Raw genomic sequence first — 19,071 nt, 5'->3', positions numbered from 1 at the left:
TTCCTTAGTGGTCCAGTGGCTAAGGCTCCATGCTCCCAATGCAGGGGGCCCAGGGTTCGATCCCTGCTCAGGGAAATAGAGCCCACATGCTGCAACTAAGACCCTGCCCAGTCAAATAAATAAATAAAAATAAATATTATTAAAAAAAAAAAAATAGGTGGACCTAAGGTGATCTTGGAAGATCTCAGGAGGCTGCTTACTCTGAGAGCGTGACCTGAAGACAGGAACCTGAAAACTGAGTCGGAACAAATTAATTGAGCAAGGAGGAAAAAAGGTCCAACCAAAAGAATGGCACTGAAACAGGAAGGAGTTTGACGTGTTGGATGAATTGAGAGGCGGCCTGTGGTGTTGGAGGAGCTGAAAGGGGCTGGTGGAGCTGGGGTCTAGAGGAGAGTGGTTCAAGATGCGGCGGGGGCCAGACCAGGCAGAATGCCTGAAACCCGCCGGCAGTCCAGTTTTGAAATCACAGCTCATGATTAAAAGCCACAGCAAAAAGGAGTATGCGTAGATAGCAGGTAATTATTGGTTATAACTGCTTCAGTCTCACTTACCCAGAGACTCTTTATGATTAGTGTGGTTGTCAGGCAAGGTTCCACTCCATGAGAACAGAGAGGGTTGGTGAGAATAAGCAGATGATAGAGTGAGCACTTAGAAGTCCCTCAAGGATGTCTCTAGAAGAAGGTGATATTTCAAGGCCTCTTCCCTCACTGCAGCTGTGGAGCTCTGTCTGCGCACTTGGGGGACCTTCTGGTTGATTAGGAGGTGCTTGTACCTCCCAGGATAACTGTTCTCATAAGATTCTAGATCAGGTCTTGGTCCAGGCCGGATTCCAGTACATTCGTCCATAAACTCCTAGGCTTCAGGCCACATAGTCACTTAAATCTCCATGCTCAAGATGATATAGCCCTTTTTACTCTCCCTCCCCTTAGTAAAATGGCAAATGATGGAGTGTGGCTTTATTACATTACTTAGAGCCACAACCAGGAAATAGAGGCCAACTGGAGAAATCGGCTCAAGGATCAAACCCGGGTCTCCTGCACTGCAGGAAGATTCTTTACCATCTGAGCCACAGTGAAGCCCTATCAGTGACATATTACCTCCCATTATCTGAAAAATCATTGGCTAATTAAGATTTTTTTCTTGCATTCTCAAGTTAGCCATTTATTTAGCTATTCTGTTTACCAAAGGTATGTTGATTGTTTTTAAGCCATAACCTAGTCAAGGTGATAAAAAGAATAAACACAGAAATGCTCTGTGACTCAGCCAGTGCTTTGATGTAACAGCAACCAGTGGAGAAGGAGGTATCCACATATTAGGAGCATATTACTAATTTGCTGAGCCTCAGCAGATTAATGAAAGACATTTGCTGATTGATTATTAGCTGAAATAGACACCAGCAACTGGTTTTCAACTAACATTTTCTCTTGAAAACTGCAGCTTGGCTTACACAGACTCTGAAGTTGATCTGTTCTGTGTGTTCAGCCTGTTAACAATAGAGGGAAAGTTACGGTTTTATTTACATCTCTCCCTGAGCAGATTTACACAGACACACAGACACACACACACACAGACACAGGCCACCCTCCCCCTTAAGGGAACTGGGGATGTATTACCTAAATGATCCTTGCTTTCTGTAGGGTACAAACTGTGGCTTTGGTAATTGGTCTTGATTGTCAAGTTTAGAAGGCCGGGAACATGGTAATTCTAGCCTCTGGTACTATGCTCAAAAACGTGCACTACCCAGTACAGCATTCTTTGTAGCATGTTAATTCATTTTAAAACATTAAACGTTTGAGGGATCTCATTGTTCTTTTTCCTCTTCTGTGTATATGATTTATTTTGCAGGAATATAAATCAAAACATATTCTTGGAACATTTAAGATCTCTTTAAGGTATTTTTTGGTGCTTATCCTGGAAGTATAGAATACTTTGTATACCAGAGCTAATGACAACAGATCTTTTAGTATTTCTGTGTTGTAACAATCGCCACTGGGCAGACAGCTGCCAAACATCTTGCAATTAATCTGATGCACGTTGGCTTTCGTATTCTTTTTCTTTCAGAACAAATGCCCTGAGGTAGAAGAGTTGGTCTTCAGCCATTTTGTGATCTGTAATGACACACAGGAGACACTGCGGTTTGGCCAGGTGGATACTGATGAAAATATCCTGCTGGCCAGTCTCTGCAGTCACCAGTACAGCTGGCGCTCTCACAAATCCCCACAGGTACTTGAGAAACAGCCTTACAAACACAGCAATTGTTAAGGTTGGGGATGCCTTTCTTCTGCATTTATATGCCTGTGTCCAGTTATTTCCCTTTTTAAGTCTCCCAAGGGGCCACATAGTATATATAGCTCCATCTGACAGAAACCCAGAAATGTTTAGAGATGGGAGCGCAGCGTACCCGTGCTCCTCTTGGAGTGGACATTCTCGTGTTCACGTGGGCACCATGGAGGGTAGTGTGGTGACAATGATGTTGAACTCCAGAGCCAGGTATGGAGACTTGGCTCCTGGCTCTGGATTACCTCTCTTTGCTTTCGTGCTTCAGTTTTCTTATATGTAAATTGGGGCTAATAATAGTACCTGATTCATAGGATTGTGAGGTCTGAATAAGTGAATACATAAAAGGTGCTAAAAGAGTGCTTGATATACTGTAAACATTGTATATTGGGAGTTATTTTCCATTTGTGTATTCGGATTCTTACTCTGTGTATAGTTCCTGCCAGTCATGTATAGGCACTGGAGATTCAAAGGTAAAAAAGTCCTCACCCTCCAAAGACAGCTCACAGTCGGCGACAGAGTGACTGCAGTGACAGAGTGTACCCAAGGGAGCACTGAGAAAAGATACACCAAAGGATGTCTATTTTCCAAGGAGTGTAATTCCATTTTCCTGTCACTTTAGATGGGAATAATTAGAGGGATGTGCCCTGCAGGGATAACTGAGGACGAATTAAATACAAAGATGTGGTCTTAAATGAGTAAAAGAAATCCTAGGAAGTACTCTCAAGAATAATGTATTTCTAAAACCCTGGGTAATAAGGAAACTACTGTCTGCTTATGATTAAAAGAAAGTCATTAGATTAGAGAACAAGTTTTCCCATCTGGTCTATAGGCCAGCTTTAGGATATGTTATATCTTCAGGCTCCCTCTTGCTGTTTTTTTCCAGTAGCTAGATTCTGATTTCTTACTTGCTTTTTTTTTTAATCATATTGCCACACTATTAGTATCAAATTTGGCAAAGTAGATACAGTGAAATTCTTCTTAAGTCTATGTATTTAATTCTGGTTAATCTAACAGGATGGTAAAACACCATATATCCTTTTTTAATAAGAGTTCTTTCAGAAATGCGTATGGTATGATATTGCACTTGTATTTTTAGAATGAATGGCATGCCCTTATTTTTCTAATTCTCCTTTTGAGAAATGTGCATGTTAGAGAGTTTTTTAAGTTGTTTGGTTGTTTGCTCCTTGTAATATCATTAAAGCACACTTGGTCAGTTGTTTCATTTAAAAATTAAGTAGTTATTTTTCTCCTGTTAATTGCAAAAGTAAGAATATAGACCAGATATATAAACCAAAAGAGAGAGAGAGAAGACAACGTGTAATTCCAACCACCCAGAGACAATCCATGTTAAGACCTTCAAAAGACTTCTATGACCATTGCATTCCCAGAAATGAACTGGTAGTGACAGGAAAGAAACCTCTGAGAAGGTGTGTTAATGTGCGGTCATACATTGTACCTGTAGCCACTTTACCTATTCATACATGCAAGCTGCAGGCCTCAGCCAATAGAAAGCAAAGCAGAGAAAGCTCATTTTCCTTCAAAGTCATTTCAAGCTGCATAGACTATCATGACCCTCCCTGACTGAAGATTCTCTGGATGCTGGAGCCAGGATGGGAAGGATGATGCTAAGAACAGTGGGCTCAGGGGTGTGGAGTAACAGGTGTCTTCATGTTGTAGATGTACAGTTTCTGAATGGAAAGGACATGAACAGGAAAAAGAATGGCCGACCACTGCCATACTATACCTTTCATATATAAACTCTTCTGTACTTTTGCAAGGTCTTTTTGTATTTATTACTAGTCTTATTTTCATAGTATCCCTGTGTGATTTGTATTTTTGTTATGCACATTTTATAGATAAGGAGACAGAAATGTTAAGCTAAGATAGTGGTAGAGTTGGGACTGAATCCCATGTCTTTTCATTTTCAATATACTATTATTTCCACAACATTGTTAAACTCTCTTAGGTTTTGGCAGCAGGATTTGTCTGCTAGAAGAGCCAAACTGTGAGGTTTTAAGAGAAGGGCTGAGAAATCGCTGCTGTAATACTCCACATTTAAAGTTAGAGTAACATGGCATTCTTAGTACAATGTGAACCCTTGCAGAGCTTTAAGAACAAAAAAAAACAATAAGAACCTTTTAGTGTCAAACTGGAAACATAAGACAGGTATCTATTAAACTTTTTTCTCTTTTTAATTTGTAACTGCATCTTCTGGATACAAACGTTAAGATGAGCTATAGTCATCATAATCTTTAGACTAAAACTTAGATCGTATTCATAAAAGGTGTCCCTTTAGTACAGCTACGTATGCTGAAGGAAGTGTGTTTTAGGACCCTTTGAAGCCAGCTAGGTCTTAATGGGCCCAGGGGTCTTCATGGAATTCCTTACGTCCATAGTTACAGATTCTGCTGTGTTCTAATGAGAGGTTACATCTGAGGATCAGAAAAACTAGCCACTTAGCTTCAGACTGCACCTGGAGGTAGTCACAGACACAGGAGTAAGCAAACTGTTCCCTTTCTCCAGACTCCAAGTCATATCCTGCGCTGCCCAGCAGGCTTGGTTTTAGGAACATTTGTGTCTGAATGTTTATGCTACCTTGGGTGTTAGTCAATTCATAGTCTCAGGGAGGATTTCTAAAGTTCAGAGAACTTAACTCCACTAAACAATGTAGCTTATATTGCAGAGATCAAGAAAGTAGCAGTGACACCTGGAAAGGTTTCAAAGAGGTCAGCATGTCTTAGAACCACACAGGAGGTTGCTAACAACAGTAAGTCCCAAAAGGATAAGGGAAAACATGGACACAACCAACTCCAGAAATCCAAAGCTGAAAAACCTTTTTAAAGTTGAAAAGTTGTAAACTCTCCCTATAGTTTCTAACACACACTCTGAGGCAGAATCACTTGAAAATGTTGGCTATCCTACAACATTTGCTTGCCTAAACAAACAAAGAACAAAACAATTTCCTAGGGGATAACTGAATATATTCTGCTGCACAGCCATATATGCCACCTCAAAGGGCCCTTAAATATCCCACTCCAGGAGACTTTACTTCAGTTGGACAAGAACAGTAACCAGCAAAGGAATGGTCTACAGAGAAGTGCTTCACAGTATATGGAATTGAATCTAAGGACTGCATGTGTGAGTTTATGGACTCTTTCCCCAGAATATGGACAGTCTGTGCAGCTCAGAGTCAAGAGGAGCTGTTTAACCAAACTGGATATAGTGACACGTCCATCGTAATAGGATTTTTGTGTAGGCTGTTCAAGTTAACTTCCTGTTCTGGTTAAGAGAGAGCACTGGTGGCTAATTAAACTGCTTGAAACAAGAATGCCTCTAGCTTTATGTAAGGAATTACATTTGCTTTACCCTTGAAACACGCACAATTTACAGATTGTGCTTTCTTTTTTTTTTTTTTAGGTTTGCAGAATTCCAACTACCAATGACTTAATATGGTAACCAAACCATCAGTCAAGGTGAAAATAGGCTTCAGACAGAGCTATAGAAAATAAAAGATTGCTCCAAATGGATGTAATAGGAAGTTTTATCAGCTTGTGAAAATGGCAGATAGTTAAAAATGAGAAAGGCAACAAGAGTCAGTTTGGAAGAGTGGCAGAGCATCTGGGAAATAGTCATCAAAGTAATCAGATTTAGGAAAGAAAACATAAATCAGGCATTAGTTTCAGGCAGAGTTTGGCAGACTTTTTTGAGTAGGGCCAGACAGTGACTGTTTTAGGCTTTCAAGGCCTTAGAGCCTCTCTCATAGCCATTTAGCTTTGCACAAAAGCAGCCATAACAAATGAGTTTGACTGTGTGCCAATAAAACTTTATTTATAGAAAAGAAAATTTGAATTCCAATAATTTGCACACATCACAAAGTAGTATTTTTCTTCTTTTTTTTTTCAATTATCTGAAAATGTTAAAGATACTCCTAACTCACTGGCTTTATAGAAATAGGCAGCGCACCAAATGACCCAGAGGTCGTGCCTAATTTGTCAACCCCTGCTTTCAGATCCCTCAGTTGACAAAATTCAGTAGACTAAAGATTTGACAGAAAATTGTCTTTCCTCTGCTCTAAATGATATTCCCATCACTTGAGAACTTGGTGACATGTTTCAGAAATTATGAAATGACAGGTAATGTATTAAATCGAACACATAAAATCAGCCTGTGCTTACCACATAACAGTGTTGTTATTGTTGAGTCCCTAAGTCGTGTCCAGCTCTGAGACCCCATAGACTGCAGCATACCACATAATAGTAAAATATTTGTATTGTTCTTGTTCTCGCCCATATAGACAGAAAGCTCTGCTGTTCTTTCTTCATATGTGAAAATATTTAAAAGTGAGATCTGATAATTTTTCCTCTTGTCTAAAGAAAAAGTAATGGGTTTTTGAGTGTCTAGCTATCTTATGGTAATTCCAGTCAGTTGTCAGTTTTATTAGATTGTAATTTCTTATTCAGTTACCACTCTCTCCATATCCCTTTATATAATGTATCTGTACACATATATCTAAAGAATGAGGACATTCTTGTTGCAACTGTCACAATTTTAAAAATTTAAAATCAGACTTAGGGAGGCTGGGAAAGATTGAGGGCAGGAGAAGAGGGGGTGACAGAGGATGAGATGGCTGGATGGCATTGCCGACTTGATGGACATGAGTTTGAGCAAGCTCCAGCAGTTGGTGATGGACAGGGAGGCCTGGTGTGCTGCAGTCCATGGGGTTGCAAAGACTTGGACATGATTGAGCGACTGAACTGAACTGAACGAGGGAGGCAGGTGAATGTTCTGTGTTGGCAAACTGTTCTCACTGATAAATTTTCAAGTGTTGGCCTCTGCTATTATATGGCACATGGTATGCATATGAGAGTTTGTCAGAAAGGGCAAATGAACAGACATTTTTACACCCAGAAGGTACAAATGGGATTGATATTTCCTTTCTAGAAAGCAATTTGATAAGAAGCATCATAGCTGTTAAAATGATCATAGCCTTTGACCTAGTAATTCTCTTACTAGTGATCAACTCTCAGGGAGCAGTCCAAATTAATACAAAGGTGTATACACAAAAATGTTTATCAATTTTATTCATACTATCAAATTTTAAAAATCAAAAAGCTCCATTTTAAAGAAATAGGTAAGAGAAATCTGGCATACCTATGAGATGAACTATTATGGGACCTTTACATTCTTACGTAGGAAGGCAGAGTGCTACCATATCGTTGTTCAGTCGCTCAGCCATGTTGATGACTCTTTGTGACCCCGTGGACTGCAGCACACCAGGCCTCCCTGTCCTTCAGTATCTCCCAGAGCTTGCTCAAACTCATGTCCATTGAGTCGGTGATGCCATCCACCCATCTAGTCCTCTGTCATCCCCTTCTCCTCCTGCCCTCAATCTTTCCCAGCATCAGGGTCTTTTCCAGTGGGTCGACTCTTTGCATCAGGTGGCCAAAGTATTGGAGCTTATCATATCGGTCAGAAAAGCAAAATATAAAACTCTGTACATACCATATGATCTTAACCATTTAAGTATAAATGCATAGAAAAATACTGAAACGAGATATGTCAAAATGTTGCCTCTGAATGTTATATTTTTTAAGGTGATTTTTTTCCAATGTATTACATTTTTATATACTTCTCACCTTTTTAAAATAAAGAATACAGATTATTAAGTCAGAAAGAAATAAAAACTCTGAAAATATTTATATAGACGGAGGAATTTCAAAAGCTAATTAGAACAGTGGCAAGTATAATACTATCTCAAGAATGGTTCTCTGTGAACTATTGAAATAGTGTTTTTCAGTTATTCCCTTAGTTACATCTTTGCCCCACTTCAGTCTGCTTTGCAAACTACAATTCAAAGAAGTTTCCTAAATGATGTTTTGATACTTTCTTGTCCAAAAGTCTTTACAACCATCATCTATTAAATATACCCAAATTATCTGGCATCTAAGACCTGACTCATTATTTCCGTCTAGATGCTTATTATATCCCATTGATATGACCTGTTGTGTGTTTGTAAATGTGTACATTCTTCTAAGAAACATGTTGTCTGATGAGGGAGTCAGAAAGGAAACAAATTAGAGACATGATCATTATCTATGAGGATTTTGTGGCAGTAGTTACAGACAGGGAGACATGATGGGTAACTGAGTTAAAATACCAGCCATAGGAAGAAAAGCAAGAGGACCAGAAAGTAAAATCACCTGCCTCTGAATATGGACAAGGTCTTAACGGGGACTCAAAGGAAATGTTTCCTAACATGAGGAGGGAAATCTGCCAAGGCTTCCTGGTAGAAGTCATATTTATATTGAATTTTCATGTTTCAGTAAGTGCTAGGTCAGTGAAGTGGGGTGGGAAAGGGGTGTGTTCCCAAGTAAAGGAACCAACGTGTGTGAAAGCCACAGAGGCAAGAAAGAACATGGCAAGGTAGCACTCGACTGATTTGACTACAGTGTAGAGTACATGTGTGGAATTGCAAGACCGTAAAGTCAGTGAAGGCCCTGAGGGCCCTTGTATGCTGTGCACATGAGGCAGAACCAGGGGACGGACGGACAGGCAGGCAGCTTGTCAGCTTCAAGGGAATTCAGGTTTTGTTCAGAATAAACACAGGCATTAAAACTGCAGGCCTTGCTGAGGAGATGTGTGCTAGGAAACTGGCTCTTTGATGGTGAAGAGAAAACTACTTTGTAGAGTTGGTCAACTTTCATGGTGTAAGGACTCCCACCATAGCTGATTTTAGGCTGCTGCTGCTGCTGCTGCTAAGTTGCTTCAGTCGTGTCCGACTCTGTGTGACCCCATAGACGGCAGCCCACCAGGCTCCCCCGTCCCTGGGATTCTCCAGGCAAGAACACTGGAGTGGGTTGCCATTTCCTTCTCCAATGCATGAAAGTGAAGTCGCTCAGTCATGTCCGACTCTTCGCGACCCCATGGACTGCAGCCTACCAGGCTCTTCCATCCATGGGATTTTCCAGGCACAAGTACTGGAGTGGGGTACCATTGCCTTCTCTGGATTTTAGGCTACCAATGATTTAACAACGAGCTCACTAGATTCCTGAATATTTAGCAATACTTTCTCACAAACAAGTATGATCCACCTCCAGAGCACTGCTATTTGGAGGAGTTATGTTCTGAAGAGCATTTTGAGGAGATATACCTGTATGTGACAGGCAGCTTTTGTCTACCGAAGGGTTTTAAGTAGAATCATCACAGGGTCACAGTTGCATTTTTGAAAGGTTCCTGCCCTGCAGTTGTGTAAACAGTCTAGAGGAGGCTGAGAATGCATGCGGTTGTGTGGACACCACTGCATAACCCAGGAGTGAGAGATTACAGTAACTGAGCCAAGACAGAGCAGAAGTCAGAGACTGGTATAAATACCTAACAGACTGATCTTCCTGTGAATGGCAGCTATAAATTCTGAGCAAAACACAAAACATCTACCTCTAGAGATGAACAGAGGCAGACAGATTTTGGAGGGGAATGGGATCTTTGAGCCAGTAAACTGCACAGTGATTCACCCATTTGTTGTGGCTTTGGTTTGAGGTCAACTACAGTTGTAGCCATGCAAGGGGGGCCCACTGTCTTTCTGGCACAAGGTACCAGGTGAAAGAACTCAGGCAGCCAAGGTCACTAGAGGGTGAAGAGAAAATCTTGGAAAGGGAAATCCAGAGAATAGGGAAATATGTTTAAATGTGGCCCACCTAACTGCTTCCTGCTGAAGCACACATGCATGGGCCAGACTGAAAGCAGATTGTACGCAAGCCTCAAAGAACTGAATTAGTCTACACTGCCACTCAACCCAGGTTTAAGAGTTTTTATGCTGTGCCAAGTCGCATCAGTCATATCCAATTCTGTGCAGCCCTATGGACTGCAGCCTGCCAGGCTCCTCTGTCGATGGGATTCTCCAGGCGAGAATACTGGAGTGGATTGTCATGCCCTCTTCCAGGGGATCTTCCCGACACAGGTATCAAACCTGTGTGTGTATGTCTAACCTGTGTTAAACAGGCAGGCGGGTTCTTTACCACTACTTTGAGTCTAAACTGGTTAATTACCTATTAGAAATATTAACACTCTGGAAGAATTATGAGAGAATTCAGTCTTCACCACAGAGCATTTATAGTGTCCACACTATGACCCAAAATTACTTGACAGGTCTCAAAAAAGCTAAAAAAAAAAAAAAAAAAAAGAATTATTCAATTTCAAGGGAGAGATGATTAACAGATGCCAATGTCAAGATGACCCAGAGGTTAAAATTATGATGCATATACTTTAAAGCCACTGTGGCAACAGAAAAGGGATTTTACAGGTATAATTAATTCCTAAATTAGTTTGATTTTTAACATTCTTTTTTAATTGAAGTAAATAGTTGATTTACAATATATGTTTCAGGCATACAACATAGTGATTCAAAATTTTTATAGATTAGACTTCATTTTAAGTTATTACAAAATATTGAGTTGACTATATTTCCTATGCTATACAATATATCCTTGTTGCTTATTTATTTTTTACACAGTAGTTTGTACTTCCTAGCCCCCTACTCCTATCGAGTCCTTTCCCCCTTCCCTTTACCCACTGGTGATCACTAGTTCTCTATATCTGTTAGTTGTCTTTTAGTTAATCAAAACAGGGCGATTCTAGATGGCCTGATTTAATCAGATAAAAGCCCTAAAAGAGAAACTGGACCCTTTTGTCAGGAGAGAGAGATAGATAACATACATTCCTGCTGGCCTGAAAGAAGCAAATTACCATGTTATAGCTGCCTATGAAGAGGGCCATGGAGCAGGGAGGTACGAGAAGCCACGGAGATGTACAGGTGGCTGCCAGTGCTAGTCATTAAGTCAGAACCCTCCTCACATGCCTCCTCATAGACAGGCATGCATGCGTGCTAAGTCACTTCAGTCATGTTTGATTCTATGCGACCGTATGGACCGTAGCCTACCAGGGTCCTCTGTGCATGGGATTCTCCAGGCAAGAATACTGGAGTAGGTTGCCATGCCCTCCTCCAGGGGAATCTTGTGACCCAGGGATCAAACTTAGGTCTCTTACATCTCCTGCATTAGCAGGCGGGTTCTTTACCCTTAGCGCCACCTAGGAAGCCCCCTCATATAGGCACCAGGGAATAAATTCTGCCAGCTACCCAAGTGAGCTTGGAAGAGGATTCTTCCCAAGTCAAGCCTCTAGATAAGAATGCAGCCCTTGTTGTGTGGCAGAAACCAACACGACATTGTAAAGCAATTACCCTCCAATTAAAAACAAATTAAAAAGAATTCAGCCCAGCTGACACCTCAGTTGAAGATGGATCAGTAGAAATCCATCCAGTCAAAAGGTCTAATATATGAATAACTATAATCAAAGAATGACAGGAGAGAGAATAGGGCTCCCCCCACCATTAAGAAATAATCTCAGAAAATGTCCCAGACTTCGTGAAAGACAGAAATTTACAGACCCGGGAAGCCCAGAGAACTCCAAACAGGCATTTGAAAGAAATCCACACCCAGACACTAATACTTCCAAGTTCTTGTGGTTTCTGTCCACTTCTTGCTCCAAAGCACCCACACACATACATCGTAGGCTTCTGTTATAGTCGCACCCACGTACACATACCATACCCTGTATTATTACAGACTGCTGTTTAACAACTAGCCCACAACTTAAGTAAACAAAACATTATTTCTCAGTTTCATTAGCCAAAAATTTCAGGAGTAGTTTACCTGGGTGATTCTAGCTCAGATTCTGACAAGTCAAGATTCGTGTAGTCAAGGCATTAGCTGGAACCCTAGTCATCACAAGTCCCTGCAGTTCTGTTCATTATGTTTGAATCTTCTTTTTCTGCCCACCTCTCTTCTTCAGATTGCCCTAAGGAGATTTGAGTGAAGCAATAACTGAAGAGACCACTGTATGGGCAATGGGGAGTTCATTGATAGCCCAAGGAAAGAGTTTTCTGTGGCTAGATAGTAATAGAAATCAGATTGAGTGGGTTGAAAAATGAATGGGAGGTGAGAGAGTGGGGAAAATGAGCATGATTAAAAAAAAAAAATCCTGATTGGGTGTTAGCTCAAGAAAGCTGAAGGGTCAGGTGAGGGTTTTTGACTGTGTGGATCACAATAAACTGTGGAAAATTCTGAAAGAGATGGGAATACCAGACCACCTGACCTGCCTCTTGAGAAACCTGTATGCAGGTCAGGAAGCAACAGTTAGAACTGGACATGGAACAACAGACTGGTTCCAAAAAGAAAAGGAGTACGTCAAGGCTGTATGTTGTCACCCTGCTTATTTAACTTCTATGCAGAGTACATCATGAGAAACGCTGGGCTGGATGAAGCACAAGCTGGAATCAAGATTGCCTGGAGAAATATCAATAACCTCCAATATGCAGATGACACCACCCTTATGGCAGAAAGTGAAGAGAAACTAAAAAGCCTCTTGAGGAAAGTGAAAGTAGAGAGTGAAAAAGTTGGATTAAAGCTCAACATTCAGAAAGCTAAGATCATGGCATCTGGTCCCATCACTTCATGGGAAATAGATGGGGAAACAGTGTCAGACTTTATTTTTGGGGGGCTCCAAAATCACTGCAGATGGTGACTGCAGCCATGAAATTAAAAGACACTTACTCCTTGGAAGGAAAGTTATGACCAACCTAGATAGCATATTAAAAAGCAGAGACATTACTTTGCCAACAAAGGTCCGTCTAGTCAAGGCTGTGGTTTTTCCAGTGGTCAAGTATGGATGTGAGAGTTGAACTGTGAAGAAAGCTGAGCCCCAAAGAATTGATGCTTTTGAACTTTGGTGTTGGAGAAGACTCTTGAGAGTCCCTTGGACTGCAAGGAGATCCAACCAGTCCATCATAAAGGAGATCAGTCGTGAATGTTCATTGGAAGGACTGATGCTGAAGCTGAAACTCCAGTACTTTGGCCACCTGATGCGAAGAGCTGACTCACTTGAAAAGACCATGATTCTGGGAAAGATTGAGGGCAGAAGGAGAAGGGGATGACAGAGGATGAGATGGTTGGATGGCATCACCGACTCAATGGACATGTGTTTGGGTGGACTCTGGGAGTTGGTGATGGACAGGGAGGCCTGGTGTGCTGTAGTTCATGGTTCATGTCACACAGAGTTGGACGTGACTGAACTGAACTGAACTAGGCATGTTCATATGTGAAAAGGAGTAAATAGCAGATAGGTTGATGATGCAGAAGACAGGAAGAGCGATTAATGGCATAAGGTCCCAGAAGAAGAGAAGAAGAATGCATCCAGATTACAGGTAGAAGAATGGACCCAGGGTGGAATTATCCCAGTTATCCACTGCTTGTTACAAACCACCCCAAAACTTCTATTTTAAAGTTTTATTAGCTCATAAGTGTGTTGGTCAGAAATCTAGGTGCACTTAGTTAAGAGGGTCTTCTCCTAGTCTCAGCTGGGCTCACTCCTGAGGCTGCAGTCACCTGGTTGGCCAGCTGCGGCTGAGTGGTCCATAATGGCCCTGCCCACACATTTGGTACTTGGCAGACCACTGGCCAGGGTTCTCTTCCATGTGATCCTTCCAGGAGTCTCGCCTAGACAGGAGAACAAGAGCAAAGACTGCAAAACCTATTGAGCCTAAGCTCAGAACCCTCATAGAATCTGCTGCCCACATTCTGCTAGGTGGAGCAAGTCACAAGGTGAGGCCAGATCCAGAGGATAAGAAGCAAGATCGTAACCTCTTGATGTGAGCTGCTGAGAGAATTGGGAACCATTTTTAACTTAGCACAAAAGCCTCCTCCTGCTTTGAGACAGGAGAGACAACTGAGGTTGACTATAAATGTTGAGGTGGTTGTAGTGGGTATTTGCTTAAAGTGAAAAGAGGGAAGGAAAGTGGGAGGCTTTTTAAAACATGATTTTCCACAATATCTAATCCTGTATCCGGCTCATAATTGGCATTTGATAAGTGTACACTGAGTAAAAATGTTCAGATTTCTCAAGAATATAGATTTAAAAGCTTATTTTAACAATATGACCACTGTAAACAGTATGGGTCATATTGGATGCTTTTCTTTGTGTTGTACAGACACACAAAAAGAGGTCCTCTGAGCTTAAAATACATGCTTTTGTATGCTGTCTGTGTAACTGGACTCGTAATCAAGAGTAGCCGCTCGTCTCTGCCACCTCTGCCCCCTTGGCCTCCCAGTGGCCTCTGATGGGAACTGTTATGAAACAGGGAGATGCTGCGGGAGAGGACTAGCAGTATACTTCAAAGGAGACCAGCTTTCAGGTCCACGTGCACGTCCAACTCTGCCTGCTTTTGTTTAACTCTGAAAAAATTGTATTATTTATCGTAAGCTGAAAGTATGTTGTACAATTACAAAATAGTATTGATTTAAAGTAGACGTTATTTCAAGTTAAATTTGCCTTGTATTTTCTCTTTCTCTAATCATGGAAATAGATTCCCGGAAACTACATTATCGCCCTTACTGTTGCGTAGCACACAGCTGTCCACAATGAGCAGTTCCGTTTGGGGTGGAAGGACTGTGTGCCTTTGCTCCCCAGTGGCAGTAACAAGCTTCTTTTTATTGTTGCTGACATTAAGATAGCTAAAATCAACAGTGAGGTAAACAGTTCTTGGGACCATCTGGCAAGGATTTTGATCCAAAATATTCTGTAAACACTAACTCCATTTGAGTACCCGGGACCTACTATCCAGTCACCATCAACTGCTTTTTTATTTTAGTTCTAAGCAGTCATTGAAACAGCAAAATAGTAAGACTTATCTCTTCACCTTTCTCTCGTCAAATATTTTCCGTTTCCTGAGAGGTTCCAAGAAACTTACGTCCTCTGAGGAAGGTTATAGTGCCTTGTTGAAGTCACGAGTAAATGGGACCCTGGCAGTTTTGGTCATTAAATATCTAGTGGATAGAGGTGTTTGGAATTTCTTCATTTTCTGTTGGTAAATACATTTACTCTATTTAAATGAGAGGAAGAAGTTTGGGGTCTTTTTTTTTTTTCCTGTATATTTCAAAATCACTATGTAAAAATGGTTTGCAGTGTGACCTTGTTAAGACTTGTAAAGTCTTCCACAAGAAAGTAGCAAAGATAGTTTGTGATAAGACACTTTATCCAGTCCCAGGACTGATTTCTAGAGTTTTCTACAAGCCTGCACAAAAGGGCTCAACTGGGGATTATTTCAACTGTGGAGCACCCAGAGGAGTGACTGCTGGTGCTGCTAATGGTCTCACCATCCCTTCTCTGGCAATAAATTTTCAATATTGAAATATAGCTTTGGAGAAAAATGTACTGAGGATCCCTTAAGCTTTTTACGAGACACTCAAAGGCTTTTCACAAGCTAGTGCTCTGCAAATGTGAATTCTTGATGTCTAAACATAAAGGTCCTTGACTGAACTAATTTTAAATGTGAATTTTAATACAGAGTGCTTGGAGAAAGGGAATGCAGCTGGACCATTAAAGCATGGTATTTTGCCATTTGTAAGTAATGGGAAATACTGATTAAGAATGTTATAAAGATTTCAGCATTCAGAATGTGATTGCGGTTAATCATAACCTATTACCACAAGCCTGTGTAGCAAAAGCATTAACTCTGTTAAAGACAATGGCATACCTATTATACTGTGGCACTTTTTAATTATTTCCATGCTGAGCAGGATATTGAAGAGCTTATTATCTAAAGGTCAGAATAATGCCCAAGACATGGCCAAGCCCAATGAGTGTCAGATGCATGGAATGTTGGATGACTTCATAGTTATGAAATTATTTCATTTCTCATGATAATTCCTGACTTGCCAAGTTAGTGAATTTTAAGAACTCTGAGAGCAGATTTTAAGATAAATGTGAAATAATCCATACTTTTGGAGTCAGGGACTTCCCTTCAGGCATTAGTTCATATTTGACTTGCTTGACTTACACTTGGGGATAAAATGAGTTAGGACAAGGTCTTAGATACCACATTCCCTTACTGGGAAAGAAAACCAACTTGCACAACTTTGGCTGGCTCATGTTTCTTGTTATACAGGCACTAAGAAGCAGCGGTTGCCATGAAATACTTTATTTAACCTTTACAAAAATGTTTTCTTAGTATGGCAAGGCAGTTTAGTTAAATGAAAATAAATAACTGTAAAACTTTTGGATGTCTTTTATATCCCATCTGTTGACTTCTTTTTTTCCTAATTAAAAATTAGGCATAACAATTTTAATTGTCTAAATGGCCATGATCACTGAAAATAAGTGACAGATTGCATAGAACTACCTGATCTTTTCTTAGGACACATGTTGGCATGTCTTCTATTTTACATTCAACTAAATTTTGCTAAATGATGAATGAACATTTTAAAAGAAAATTTAAAAGAATAATTTTATTCAAACTTTTGTTAGATTTCCTCCATGGTTTATATTTGTATTTAGTCAAAATTGATTTTCAAGCAAACAAGAACTGACAATCTGGCTCACAAGCTCAGAACATTTATCCAAGTCTGAATGACTATCAGACAGTGTCTCCAGTTTACCTTATTGGCTTCTGTTTCTCGGCTTACCTAAAGAATTCTTTATTCTTTCGATCCAACTTACCCTTATCTCTTCCACTGAGGAGCTGGGTTCAACCATGAGCATGACAGCCATTCTCTATCATTCTGTCAAGTGTGTCTACCCAGCACCAAAATCTTCTGACTGTTAGTGTCACTCAATTAAGCAAGTATTGTTTGTATTTATTTTATTTAATTTTTTAAGTGTAAATTATTTCATATTTTATAGACAGACCACCCTTTTCTATATAGACACACAAGCATACATGTAAAATTTGTCTGAATTTTCACTTTGCAGCCCCTTATGGTAGCATTAAGAATGAACAGCCTCAAAGACTATCACACAGTTCTAGACTTAAGGCAGCTATTAGTATCACAGCTCCTGTTTTTTCAGTTGTATGTCATTTAAATATAGGGAAGCCCATGCGCTTTAGAAACGTGAAAACAACAGATATGTGTAATGTTGAAATGACCTTTTTAAAACAAGCCTATATATCATTTCATGCTTTTTTTTTAACTGTATACGCTTATATCTGATTTCACGATTAATAAGAACCCCAAAAGTTTACATAGCATTGTATTTTAACTAATGAGAAAATTTGCTCCTTAAATCTTTTTGAAAAAAAAAATTTGTGAAGTGAATTATTTTTCTCTAATTTAGATAATTTCTATTTAGGTAGCTTTTTAGCAAGCAACACTCATTAAGCATCATAGTTTTGTAGATAATATATGAAAGTACCACTACTCTTCACCTGACTTTTTCTTTTTTTTTTTAATTTTTCTCTCTAGTATGTAAATGTCAGTCATATGCTTTTTCCTTTGCTTTGCAGTATCTTTTCAAAGGTCTCATGGCTTATTTTTATGTCCTTTTTGCTATTTATTAATGACTATATCATATTATGGATTGCCCTTTGTTATACTATATTATTTGTGGAATGGTGATTTTTATTCTCCAGCTTCAAGGGCAGATAATAAAGTCACTCCTTTTCTACTTCCCATTTTCCAGCTGACATTTCCTAATATTCTCAACTATACACAGATGAAATTTTCTACATCCTCCCATGCTTCTTTGTTATTGTGAATTGTCAAAAATCATGCAAAGCTACAGTTTGCTTCATTCACGCAACTGTTTTTTTTCTTTACTTTTTCCTGATTTTCCATCATCAGTGTTTGCCTTGTGATAACCATTTATAAAAATAAACACTGGGGTGCTGCTAGAATCTGTTGTTTCCTGGTAGCTACTATTTCTGAATATATATAGAAAGACCAGCCACATAGTGAATAGCATAATTTCAAACAGCCAAATGACTATCAGTTACTATGTTTCAGTCCCTCTAATGCTTCACTCTCTGTTGTTCATTGATGACTGGTGCTCTGAAAATAAGTGGCAATTCCTGATGTAAGAGTTCATTGCCTCTTCAGCCTCCCGTTCTGTACCATCCTCTCTTAGGCAGGTCTTCTCCCTAACTCTCACCTCTCTTCATCCCCAAGAATCTGTACACATGGCTGCTTTGAGAGCAAGATCTGACCTGAAACAATGACTTTTGTTCCAGTTTGACTCTTTCCTTTCCAGGATCAAAATCCCATGAGTTATGGGATCTATCTGGGTTATGGTCAATTAGAAGCTATTAGAAGAATCTAAGCCAATGAGTTCATAATATAAAGTTAATTTTCCACATTATATTGACAGCAAGTTTTTTGCACAAAGATTTAAAGCTGTCAGTCAGTTCAGTTCAGTTCAGTCGCTCAGTCGTGTCTGACTCTTTGCAACCCCATGAATCACAGCACGCCAGGCCTCCCTGTCCATCACCAACTCCTGGAGTTCACTCAAACTCATGTCCATTGAGTCGGTGATGCCATCCAGCCATCTCATCCTCTGTTGTCCCCTTCTCCTCCTGCCCCCAATCCCTCCCACCATCAGAGTCTTTTCCAATGAGGCAACTCTTCGCGTGAGGTGGCCAAAGTATTGGAGTTTCAGCTTTAGCATCAGTCCTTCCAGTGAACACCCAGGGCTGGTCTCCTTTAGGATGGACTGGTTGGATCTCCTTTCAGTCCAAGGGACTCTCAAGAGTCTTCTCCAACACCACAGCTCAAAAGCATCACTTCTTCGGCGCTCAGCTTTCATCACAGTCCAACTCTCACATCCATACATGACCACTGGAAAAACCATAGCCTTGACTAGACGGACCTTTGTTGGCAAAGTAATGTCTCTGCTTTTGAATATGCTATCTAGGTTGGTCATAACTTTTCTCCCAAGGAGTAAGCGTCTTTTAATTTCATGGCTGCAATC

The 19,071-nt window shown here is 40.2% G+C and overlaps 1 protein-coding gene across 2 annotated transcripts in view; it reads left to right on the top strand.

Annotated features, from left to right (window-relative positions):
- The window catches only part of VPS13B (vacuolar protein sorting 13 homolog B), a 779,806-nt gene that overhangs the window by 683,468 nt on the left and 77,267 nt on the right, over window positions 1–19,071 (top strand). For both annotated transcript variants that reach the window (XM_068984062.1, XM_068984063.1), the window contains exon 42: window positions 2,062–2,223. In XM_068984062.1, the coding sequence (XP_068840163.1) occupies window positions 2,062–2,223 (162 nt within the window). The remainder of the gene's footprint in view (window positions 1–2,061; window positions 2,224–19,071) is intronic.

The sequence above is a fragment of the Capricornis sumatraensis genome, chromosome 11 (assembly GCF_032405125.1).
Source record: "Capricornis sumatraensis isolate serow.1 chromosome 11, serow.2, whole genome shotgun sequence".
Classification (NCBI taxonomy): domain Eukaryota; kingdom Metazoa; phylum Chordata; class Mammalia; order Artiodactyla; family Bovidae; genus Capricornis; species Capricornis sumatraensis.
This window is presented reverse-complemented; position numbering and strand designations above follow the sequence as displayed.